This window comes from Anthonomus grandis, chromosome 8 (genome assembly GCF_022605725.1).
Source record: "Anthonomus grandis grandis chromosome 8, icAntGran1.3, whole genome shotgun sequence".
Taxonomy (NCBI): domain Eukaryota; kingdom Metazoa; phylum Arthropoda; class Insecta; order Coleoptera; family Curculionidae; genus Anthonomus; species Anthonomus grandis.
The window spans coordinates 7,086,782-7,099,519 of NC_065553.1; the positions used below are offsets into that span (position 1 = coordinate 7,086,782).

Consider the following 12,738-nt stretch of genomic DNA (forward strand, 5'->3'; position numbering starts at 1 on the left):
TTACTATGTTTGCAGATGAAACCATCATCGTTTGGCATGGATAACACATTAATCAACTTAAAATGTTTCTGGATGCTGACTAACTTATGCAAAAGGAATGGTAAAATGCAAAACGATTTGTTTCAATACGTTGAAAACAAATCTGTTAAGTTTGAAATGTTTAATGAATCCTATCACTGTCAATAAAAAGCCGGTTTTAACTCAACAGTCTAACAAGTTTTTAAGATTGACACTTAATAGCAGACTGAAATTCCGGGAACACATAATTAAAGTGTCCTCAGGTTGTTATGCCCTTAAGTTGCGTCCTGACCGAGTCAAAACTGTCGATCGACAAAGGCAAAACTGCATCTGTCCACATCAGATTTGTCAGAACTGTTTGTCGATCAGTCTATATCAACATTTCTGATGAAGATAATTGCTTGTGCTGGATATATTATTATCGCGAATAAAAAAAAGAAAAATTACACGCAAAAGAAAATTTTGGGTTCGACCAAGTCTTTAAATTGAAATTAGATAGAACGCCAGTAATTTAAAGAATAAAATTAAAAAAACAAATAAAAACTCGTTTGAAAATCCCTTTGCACACTTGCTCGACCAATATGTCTCGCTTATATGCAAAGATTTGTTTTCAAACCTAAAAATAAAGTTCTCAAAGTATACGTAGCTCTGAATCCAGTATCTCAGAGTCCTTTATTTTTTTTAATTCTCTTGAAAATTCAGTCAGACAATTTCTAACTTTTTGCTCTACCGCTTGCTTCTTGACCTTAAATACTTTAACCATTCCCATAAAGGCATCGTGCCTTAAGTTTCTGTTTATACTTCTAGAATCCTACAGATTTATTTTTAGTTTTTATACCTCAATAAAGGCTATGACTTTGTTTTGTTTCCATTCCATTTCTCCAACGAAATGAGCTACAATGTCAAGAAGGCAAAACGTCACTGGGTACTACAGTTTTAGTTTGTCAAATGTCGAATATTAAACGTCGAAAAACACGTGCACGTACTCAATTCAATCGACTGCTCTTTCATGCTTACCGACAAGCGATGGAAAACAAATCGACATGTTAATCGACTTGGTGGAGACGCAGCTTTAGAGCAATTTCTAAAAACTTAGACGTTTGGAACTCGTCTTACATACACCATTCGGTTACCCATTTCTTATTCAGAGCAAGTGAGAAGTTGTTTTATTTACATAAGTGAGAAAACGTTCAATCACCTTCCTCTTCAAATAAAAAAAACATCTCTTATATTATATTTGAAAAACATTTTGGTTATTAAGGCATATTATACACTAGACGAGTTTTTTAATGATGTTCGGTCTTGATTACCAAATATGTATCTGTAATTTAAAAAAATACTTGTAACTCTCTTTTGCTGACATAGATTTACTCACTTATATTAAATAAGATTTTGTCAATAAATCTGTTCACTTTTTGAATTTTAATTTTTTCCTTTACTCAATGTATATTTTTTTATTCTAGTCGTTTTTCGGACGGACCTACAACAACATAAGCTCAATCAGCGAGTGCAAGAATAACGGCAAATGTGTCATCAACAAGAAAAATAGGACGGCGTGTAAAGCGTGCCGTTTGCGCAAGTGCATGATGGTCGGCATGTCTAAAAGTGGCTCAAGATATGGACGCAGATCGAATTGGTTTAAGATTCATTGTTTATTACAGGTAGTTTTTTTAATACTCCATATTAATATCATTTATATCAATATCATATGTCTAATCATATAACATAAAAACATGCCTATACTCTATTTCAAAAGAGTAGAGAGTAATAAAATGTGAATTTTCGAGAGTTTTGTCGTTATCCATGGGCGTAGGTAAACTTAGTACCTAGTTAATGAATAAAGCAAGAAGGACAGGTAGGGCTAGAATTTTATAAGAAGGGTGTTTTAAAGAACTTATTTTTGAAACTAACACATATTAACATAATATTTATTATACTAATTTGGCAGGTAATGTAAACTTCATTGTGTTTTAAACATTGTGCGATGTACCTAAATAAATAGCGCTGGTTTTATAAACATGGTAGTATTTGCAGTTACGCTGTAGTATGTATATATAAAGTATAAAAATATAAAAAGTATATCAGACGTTTACACCAACAAAAGAAGTTCTAATAATATATCTACTGCTAGTCCTCCTGCATTGTTAGTTAATAAAAAAGTTATTGTTTTGAATGTGCATGATTGCTTAAAACACGATCACTCTACTTTTGCTCAAGATGAACTTGTACAGGAATGTTCCCAAATGACTGGGATAGGAAAATCTAACATTTATAGACTATTGTGAGAAATAACCTGTAATGACAATCAACATAGCCGCTATTTTCAATAGACAATATACAAAAAAATTGGATTTAGTAATGTAGAACTGCCTGAATTTACCCTAGTGGTTCATTTATTAACTGCTTAAAGTCATAGCTTTCAAAAATTTGACTCACAGGGTTTTCAATATTCAGTATATTTACATTTGAGTTATCGGAACTAGCCTGTTTAAGATATCTTCAATGATTTCGATACATGTTTGGGTATTTTCTTTATAGGGCCTGTAAACAGGACCCAAGCCAATTGATTTGTTTTTTATCTGTACCTTTAAGCATCAAAGCTCAAGACCATTGTTTATGATTAAATCAATATGACGTAAATTTTTTTTTATGTATTGATATTTCTTTAAAGTTTTGATCTTACTGATCTATTACCAGAAATCCATGAAATTTATATATGCCATAGAAAAACTATTTGTAACTTGAAATAAATTATCAACATCAGAGAGAAACTTGGGAACATAATTGTTTTTGTCGAAATTACTGAATATGTTTGGAAAAATTTAATTGTTTCTTTTTTTAATTGTATTTAGTTTTTGCATAACGTATTTTTCTATATTATTTTAATGGTGAATATTTTTAACCATATGAGTTACAGAGTAAACCTAGGAAGGAATATATGGTACAAATTAAGTTATAATCAATGGCGTCCTTACAGGACTTAATTAAAATACGCCACTACTTTTTCTTATAATAAAAATTATCTTTTATTCCCCGGTCAAATTTGTCTGTATATTATATTCTATTCGAATATTTGTCTTTTGTACAAATATTATCCAAAAAATATATTCTTCATCAAAACCTTGCTTTGGCCGGAACCTTTGGTGCGATATTGAAATTACAAAAGTAGTTTTCCCTTTTTTACTTTTTATATTTTTTAATGTCTTTTAAATAAAGTTGTAATACTCAATTTACATTAGAGTACTATTTTCGTGGCTTATATGATCGATAACTTTGATAAAAAAGCTCATAAACCGACCAAAAGCCAGACAAACCCGAGTAGTACTACCTGCACTAAATTTCCAATGTAAACCATAGTCAGTAATATATACAAAAATGCCATTAAATCAGTAAAATGATGCAGACATAAACTCGAGTATTTTGGTCACATTTCGAGAAACGAAAATATAATAGAAGGCAAAAGAGACCCAGGTCGTAGGAGTACTTCATGGTTCAAAAATTGCAGGCAATGGTTTAATGCTAATACAACGTCGCTTTTAAGAAAAGCCGTGAATAGTATGCAAATAGCACTGATGGTAGTCAAGGTTCGAGGAGAACGTGATACCTGAAGAAGAAACCATAGAAGTGGCATACATTATTGGAAGTCACTTACAAAGGTTTCATTACTCTCTACCTATTTGAAATAGATTATATTAATAAAATTTAATTAGTTGTAAAAGTTTCTGTTTTAATTTCAGCAACAACAACAACAACAGCAGCAGCAACAACAACCTCATCCACACCACCCTCATGCTCACCATCCGCATCACCCCCACCAGCAGTTCCTGCAGAATCAACTACCCTCCGGGGACGTCACTGCAAACCTTGCAGCAGCAGCTAGCCTCTTACGCCCCAACCCCTATCTAAGCCCGTTGTTTCGGAACCCTTCAGCACCAAGCATTCCAAATGCTCTACAAGGAGTGCGAGATAGTGCTTCGAATTGTGAAAGTGATTCTGGAGCAAGTTCGGCCGATTTAGACGACGATATGCGTTCGGGTAGTGCCTTGAGTTATCTCAGACCGTCCGGGTCACCATTAAGTGACAAAATAAGTGACAATGACTATTATTCAAAAAAGAATTTTCACAATAACAACAATCACATTATAAAAACGAGTTCGCCTGCGCGTGCGCCTGTACTGCCTCATGCCCCTAGTATATCTCCCGCGTCGCTTCCTGCGATATCACCGAGTATAGCGACACCTACCGCCCATAATTTGTTAGTAGTTCCTAATCAGCGATGGCTGCCCCCGCCGTTTATAGCTGACCCGGCGATTTGGAGGGAGCTATGGCTACGAGGTCAGCCGAGTATCGCTGAACCAGCGCCGGATCAGGATCAGCCAATTGATCTCAGTGTAAAACAGGGTAAGAAAACTGAGGTGGGCTTGAAAGAGGAAGAGAAGGAAGAGGCTAGTGGGGAAAAAGGGGATGGTAGGGCAGGGTTGCCTTTGGACTTGACACTAAACGATCGCTAGCAATTTAGTTATAAATTTATAATAATAATAGAAAAAGAATCTTATATTCTATACAAAACGATAACAATGTAAAAAACACATATTATTCCTGCCTTATTTCAGAAATTAATTCCGTCCAGTTCATTATGACTCTGTAACAATTCAGTTTATTTAAAAATAATTAAACAATAAGAACAATTGTGCGATTAGCAGATTAACGCTAAAATTAAAAACACTTAAATCTAAGACACTAATATAAAAGGGAAATGATTAATAAACTAATGTGCATGTACTGTAAAGGTGACAAAAGAAGAAACGGGCCAATAGCAGAAGCAAATAGTTCTATTCCGTTTGTTTTCTCTCAACATAAGGCCTATCACCACGTTTCTTCCATTTTTATGCTGTCCATTTAAATACAACTCTTTAGTTTAATAATCATTTTTGTTTTATATTTATTTAAATTTCTGCTAGTTATAATTTTGCGTCAGCATGTCATAATTTATTTTTATCTCTTGAGGGTTAAACGTTCATAATAAAATCATTATTTTTATTGTAAATAATTTTCAGAAGCTATTTATTTTGTTATTAATTAGTAGTTAACCAGTAAATATTTACTTAATGCCAGTATACATGTCCAGTATTTAAAATAGGTATTTTTCTGTATTTTTTTTTGCATATTATGTTGTAGTACTTTTAAAATTGCTTTATATATATTAATTTATTATAAGACAATAATATCTATAAAATTTTAAATTTTGTGATATAATACATGAGATGATTTGTTTATGACAATTATATGATATGTTTATATAAATAAGTAAATAAATATATTAAGGTAAATTCTTTTAAAAAGAGTTTTAATAGAAATAGAGTACACATTACTCTACAGTATAGTTTTAAGTATTATATTTGGCCAGTAAATTTGGCGCCCACTTGTTAAATATTTTTTATATCATATGAAATATTGATTGGTTTATTATTTAAATAAAATGTTTTGTTTTAAAAATGATTTATTTGTTTATATTGCTTAACCTAAAAAGAGTAAAAAGTTGCTCATGCTGTTTTATTCTTTTATCATTAAAGCATTGTCTTGGAGGTTTAGGAATTAAAGATATTCCTTAATTGCATCTTGAGCAGTGTGATTTTTTAAATAGAAGACTATCTGCGAAGTTCTAAATTAGCATTTAATGCGGCATAACTTAAATGGATACTATCGCCGTATTAGAATTCTTTAAAGCAAAAAAAAACAAATTAATTTAATTATTATTAATTAAAGGAGTGATATTTTTCCTTATAGAAATTCCATCAATAATACGAATTTGCTGACAAACATTATAAATATATCAAAAATGAATATTTAAATTAAGATATAAATAGTACAAATTAACTTAAGGTGGTATAACTTTAAAGCAAGTTCGGTTAATACTTTATGTATTTTTAAAAACATTTTATTAGAAGAACAGTTTAAAAATTCATTTTACATTAGAAATAAAGATGAAGTATACAATACCGTGGAGGAGGAATTCTAGATTAACCGGGTCATCAAAAAGTGTCGTGCAACTCAGAGTGCTCATGGTATCTCCTAATACATATCTGAACCTAAAATCCCGTATCTTGACTGGTGATGTAAAAACACTTGAAAATAAAGGTTGACCTTAAAATAAGATTCGCCGTTTAACCTCGTTTATAACCCTAAAACATAAATGAAATAAGAGGAGGTCGATACATTTTGATAACTCGTTATATATATATTAATTATCATCCAGAACTTTTAATAGGGTCAACCATTATATCCTCTTAAAGAAATATGATACACTGGATTCATTCTACAGTTGATTCTGCAGTTTATTGTTGACAGAAGTACCACAAGGTTTTTATTACGAACAGTTTTATTTTATCTATAATAGTCTCTTTTTGGTAGACTAAGGAACTTAGAACGTAGTAAGATTTGTATTGCAGGATATTAAATATTATAGTACGTACATCGTATACTGGTAACTTACGATAAATGACTTTAAGCAGAACGTAATTCTTCTAAAGTGGATTTCATACCAAGCAGTCTTACTTAATTTTAATTTAAACAGGCAGAAAAATAGTAGTTTGAATATAGATATAGGAGTAAAACTTTAAAAGTTTATAATTGCGAACCGAAACCTCACAAAACCTTTGACCTAACAAAATTGTTAATAACGCGAAATGGAGGTAAATTTACATCCGAACGAGTCGATGTTTCATGAATTGCCGATCAATATAGATAGCCTACTTAATAATTCGCTTAACCGACTTCTTAAATTTGTCCTCTTCTGGAATCATTTGAAGGATACAAGCCTAGCCCTTGTTCGTGTTCTTGGTAACTTTAAAATGGTACCTTGAATTTAAGGGCCTGGGCTAGTGCATCTACTAGCCTCATTTTACCATCGCGGAGTCTATCAATGTATGCTTGAACTGCCAAATGTTCTACGGTTTGTTCCTGAATATCTGAATAAGGCAGTCGAACCACGTGTTATGTATTAAATAGTTGTATAGACTTCTTTGACTATTGGCACCGATTTTTTAAATGCGTGTGGTACTCATGTTCTAGTTGCGATTGGCCATAACGCGTCTCGAAATGCATGCAAGTATTTATCTTCTAGAATACTAGACTATATTTTGGATTAATTTAAAAACAAAAGTTTATAATATTTCCTATACACATTTTACGAAGTATTAAATATTGGTTTATAAGTATTAAAGAACGTAACGGCATTATAAGTAAAAGATCGCTCGAACAGAGCCGTGGAATGGTGCGGCATGGTCAAGATATTGTATCTAATATTTCGAGTGTGAACCTGGTTTCTTGGTACTAACTTTTCAAAAAGATATTCAGGTCTTTGACCAACACATAATCGATAAAGAAAAGTAGAAGTAAAGAATTTTAATAGGTAAGGTAGCGTTAACCACCTCAATTGAAATATAGAGTCTAATACATGATCAAACTTTCCGAGGTTAAAAATAAATCTAAAGCAAGTATTCTGCACACGTTGCAGACGGTAACGATTTATTTGGTCTAAGCAAGGATAATAAACTATAAGGCAATAATTTAAAATAGAGCCACTACAAGTTTTTTCCTAGTTTTAAAATTTAAAATGTGTTTATTTGCATACAGCATACGCATGCGTAAATAACACCTCTGCAGAAGAGTATTAACATGTTCCTTAAACCTTAAAGAATTGTCTATTTTAAGTCCCAGAACCTTCACAGTATCAGAGAACAAAATAGTTTCGTTATCCAATTGAATGTGAACAGTTTCCATTATATTTTTATGTGATCCTCGGTTTGAAAACAAAACCAGTTTTGTTTTATTAGAATTAATGACAAGGTTATGCTTTTTTAAAAATTGATTTAGTACGTTCAGATCAGTGTTAATAGTATCAGCCACGTTATCAAAATTAGCAGAGTCAAAATAATGTATGTATTGAGTGTCATCAGCATACTGATGTATTTCAGAATCTTCAACTAGACCGGGTAAATCTGAAGTATATATAAGAAATAACACTGGGCCCATTGTTGATCGACCCTTGTGGGACACCAGAAATAATATTTTTTGAAGCAGAATATTCATTATTCACCCTCACTTTCTGGGTTCTACGCCATAAGTAAGTTTTAAAAAAGGACAAAACAACCTCACTTCAGTCATAATATTTCAGTTTCGCTACAAGCAAATCATGATCGATGACATCAAATGCCTTCGAGAAATCAAGAGCTATCATAATGGCTGAAATCTTTTTGTCAAGAGCTCGCATGATATTATCGGTGACATTTAGAAGTGAACTAGCTGTACTATGATGTTTCCTAAAACCAGATTGATGGGAAGGGAGGATATTATTTGACATTAAAAATGATGACAGCTGCATATAGACTATTCTTTCGAGAACTTTGGAGATTACGGGAAGCAAACTTATCGGACGGAAATCTTGAACACTTTCAGGACTGTAGGATTTGGGAATCGGATATACCACTGACTCACGCCAGGCCTCAGGAAAATATCCTACCTCCAAAGAACAATTTATAATATGAGAGACATGATCCAGTATATCAGGGAGACATAAGTGTAACATACGGCGAGTTATGTTATCCACACCAGAGGCATTGGACCTAATATTTCTTCAATCATTCTTCGCAAGATTACAGTAGCATCTTTCCTCAAGGTCAACGTAAAGAAGAATTACTAGAATCTTCTAGTAATTCATTTTTTAAATTTTGCAAAATTTGACTAATATTGCTTGCACCAGTCCGGGTCATAGCCTTCCTCAAATAATATGAAGCCGCCCTCGGTTCCTCGCTCCTCCCTTCTTTTCCTCTAGCATCCTGTTTACTAGCAACACACTGATACTAGTAAATACGACCATTTACAACTGTTAGTAATATTTATGTAAATACATCGCATTTACTAGTATTTATATCCGACTTAAATATCGCGCTAATATTTCGAACTGAACTGTCAGCTGCCGCCCAATAGGGCCGCGGCTCCTTATATTCTCGGCTGACCATAATTCCGAAAAATACGTTGACCTTCTATGAAAGGTCGTGCGATGTACCTACTTCTGTCATTTTGGTATGACTTTACTATTACTATTCAATGTCATTACGATATAAAGACTGGATTCTCCTCTATAAGGTACACTAAGATCCACTAATATATGAGTATTTTAGCAAAACTTGTAATAAGACCCTTGTAAATTGAGCTATGAATTTATAATTCTGTTTCAAAACTAAATAAGTCATTGAGTGTACTTCCATATTTGACGATTTTAAGGTAGGTGTAATGCAAGTGCTGTTTACGCGTAGATAGGGTTTTTGGAGTCTGTCTTTAAAGTTAAAGAAAACTACCATTAATTATATATAGAGAAGTAGGCTTTGTTAAACCATTAGAAAAAATTGAAAATTTTACAATGTTAAAGAACGTCAAAAAATATACAAAAATTATTAGATAATATAAAAAGTAAAAGAATATTTTGACAAAGATTGGCAAAGACATACGAATAGAAACTTATCTAAATTTTGAAACTAATATTAGAAGTTCGAAACAAAATTTAATTAAAAGAGGAGAAACCTCTCCAAATATTAAGTTACCTGACATACCTTTATACAAAAAAGTAAATCCTAAAAAAATAAGCCAATATTAGAACTCTACTTCGACCACATTTTGGAGAAAATGGGGAAGAGGATTTGGACTTATATTGGTACAAGTATTTACTAGAAAGTACCTATCGTAATAATAATGGTGAAGAGCTGGAATACGAATTAGAGTAGATGAAAGGTAACGAAGAATATGTCGATTATCCTTGATGGTGAACCTTTCAGCATATATTTTTGTACCTTTCAGCATATATTTTTTACTTTTTTTACCGACAAACAGTAAATTTCTCTTAAAACTTAATAATTCCTTAGACCTGTTGCTGCAAAACTAAAACAATCCAAAGTTTAACTCTCTGTTTGTCGTTGTTGTTGTCTGTCATTTGAAGGACGAAGTGAAACATACGTACGAATGTATTCATTAATAGAAAAGAGAACACTCTTACAATCAATTAAAATTACTTAAGAATTTATCGAATTTGGATTACTGGAAAATGTTGCATGGCAGAAAGGAAGAGTTGGACAGAAACGGAAAATTCAAAAACTATAATAACATTACATTAATTAACTAATAAAAAAATTATATACTGTCGACAAACATCTTCGTTCATACTTACAATTCATAGTACATTTAAAAAATAATGATTTTAATTGCAAGTCTGTTCGTATAGTTTCTGATAAATCTCGACAAACTAAGTAGCAAGAAAAAAATGTATGCAAATGCGTGCTATACATATGTTTGAAATGCAAAACGACAAAAAGATAAGAATGACAATGCAAAGAGAAAAGAAGATGGCATTTCATCACCATCAGCCCACGTAAGTGGTATGCAGCATAAGATCGAGTAAACGACAGGCAGCGGAGAAGACAAGTGGACAATAAAAGATCTGGACTAACATTAAAAGTTGAACAAGCTCTTCACTTAACGACACGAATTATTAAAATGATTTAAAGTCCGGCAGCTCTGGAATGGCGTTTTTGCCTTGTCAGTGGCGTAGGTATGGAATGCAAGCCATCTTATTTTATTCATGTAACGTGTCAGTTTCATTCGTCAGTAAAGCAATTTAAAAAAAAATAGATACATTTAGCAGCTAGAGCCTGGAACTTTAAATGGAGTAAATTAACTACGCAATTATTTTGTTAGATATTAAAAAAGACAATATGTGAATTGGTCACCATTTCTTCAAGAAACCGTCTCCATAAATTATTTTGGGTACCTGCAATCTTCAATTGAAATTAAAATTCTCTTAACAATTTTTATGTTTTAAACTGTTTTAAAGCTGCGGGGTTTTCTTAGAGCAAAATATTTAGTTTTACAATTGCTCTCATATTCAAAGAATGACTTCTCACACTCAGAAACATGAAATTCTGTAATTGGCATTCGATTTCATAGGCTGCGCTTCTAATTCAGAAAAAAATAACCCGTTGACATCTTGTCACCAAGGGCACTGTCTTGTTGTAGATAAACAGCGTTATATTGGGCTAATGGAATCTTTTTAAGCAGTTCTGGAAAAATTTTCTCGAGGATTTCTAAATATCTATGTACTGTAAGACCTCTTTCAAAAATCTTCTGCCTAAAATAAAACAAGACACCCCCAACTCCAAAGAGGCCTTGTTGTGCTCTCTCAAACATTATGCACTATATGAAATTTATATAAATAATATTTATATTCAGTTAAATTCTTTCCAAATCATATTCATTTAAATAGTTCCCATTTTGGCTCTAGAAACCTTAATTCATGTATTAATCTATGACTATTAGATGGCGCCATAGGGAAACCGGCTATACATATACGTTTCGCTTTTCAGATTCAGTGACCTTGTTAATGTTTAGAAAACTGATTCTTAGATGGCTCCACAGGTACTCATTTCGAAACAAGCGCGAGTTCAGCATTAATTCTCAGCTTCTAGTTTGTCGAATTTAATGGTCTCATTTGCACATTTAAATTAGTTTGGAGTTTTTCCATTATCAGGAATTCCTTATTGCTTCAGTATTATAAGTAAGTAAACCAGGAGTTGATTGGTATAGTTCTTCGATAGTGGGAGCTTTTTTTTGTTGAGAGTGTAATCTCTTTAATATGATTTACTGGGACATACAGAAGTTTGGGGTCGAAACATCTTTAAAAAAGAATACATTTTTCCTTCAGTGATTAGGACTCCTCAAGAGATCAGGCTAAATGAAGAAATCTTTGTTGTCGCGTAAGATACAATAGACAGCTGATCACAGGCTCTATACGAACAGCGCCTGTTCTTGAAACTCTGTTGAATAGTCACTGGACGTTAATGGGGTCAAATGTCCTTAAAGTCATAATAATTACCAAGTTCTTCAGAATTTTCATTATTATGTATAAAACCGACCAGCATATAATATTTTTCGTGATTTTCATATACTGCCTTTATTCGAAGATCTTGATATATATCCATTAAATAAAAATACCAAAAGAACGTTAGTCAACTGATTCTGCAAAATAGACCAGATATCGAACAAAAAACCGATAAGGTCGACAAATATTTGACATTTATTTTTGTTTCTTGTCTTAAACAATAGCCGTTGCATACTATTAAATTATGCATTTAAATTTAGAGAATTGTCATTTATTTGCATATTATATATTTAAGAATAATGGAGATACGACGGGAGTCCCAAAATGCAACATTTTCAAAAATGCCCTCTATCTTAAGAACTAAATGGGTTGTCAAAATGTTGTTAACGGCATCTTTAGATTTACAAGAAAGTAACAAACTGTCACGAAAACCCCATTCCATTAACATTAAAATAACGAAAACAGCCTGCAAAAGTATCCATAATTATCTATATTTTTTATATTTATTTTAATAAGACATAATTAGTATTAAAATTAACTTAGCTCTAGTGAATATGGTTGCTCATTAATTTTTTTTACTACTCATTAATCAAAACTTCTTCTTCTTCTGAAGAAATGTGTTCTTAAAATCCATAAAATTAAATTATACGGATCCAAATTTATCGGTATGCCACTGGACGGTATTACGGAATGCTAATAAATAAATTTGAATAAATTTCTTTACGATTTATGCCCTCGGTAAAAGAAATATTTCTGTACGCATCAAGTCTGGCGTGTTATACGGTTGGTAG

The 12,738-nt window shown here is 32.2% G+C and overlaps 1 protein-coding gene across 1 annotated transcript in view; it reads left to right on the plus strand.

The window, feature by feature from the left end:
• Positions 1-5,235, plus strand: part of LOC126739982 (zygotic gap protein knirps-like) — a 72,011-nt gene extending 66,776 nt beyond the window's left edge. The window contains exons 3-4 of the mRNA XM_050445826.1: positions 1,482-1,679; positions 3,756-5,235. Of these exons, the coding sequence (XP_050301783.1) occupies positions 1,482-1,679; positions 3,756-4,529 (972 nt within the window). The 3' untranslated portion in view covers positions 4,530-5,235. The remainder of the gene's footprint in view (positions 1-1,481; positions 1,680-3,755) is intronic.
• Positions 5,236-12,738: the final 7,503 nt, after the last annotated feature.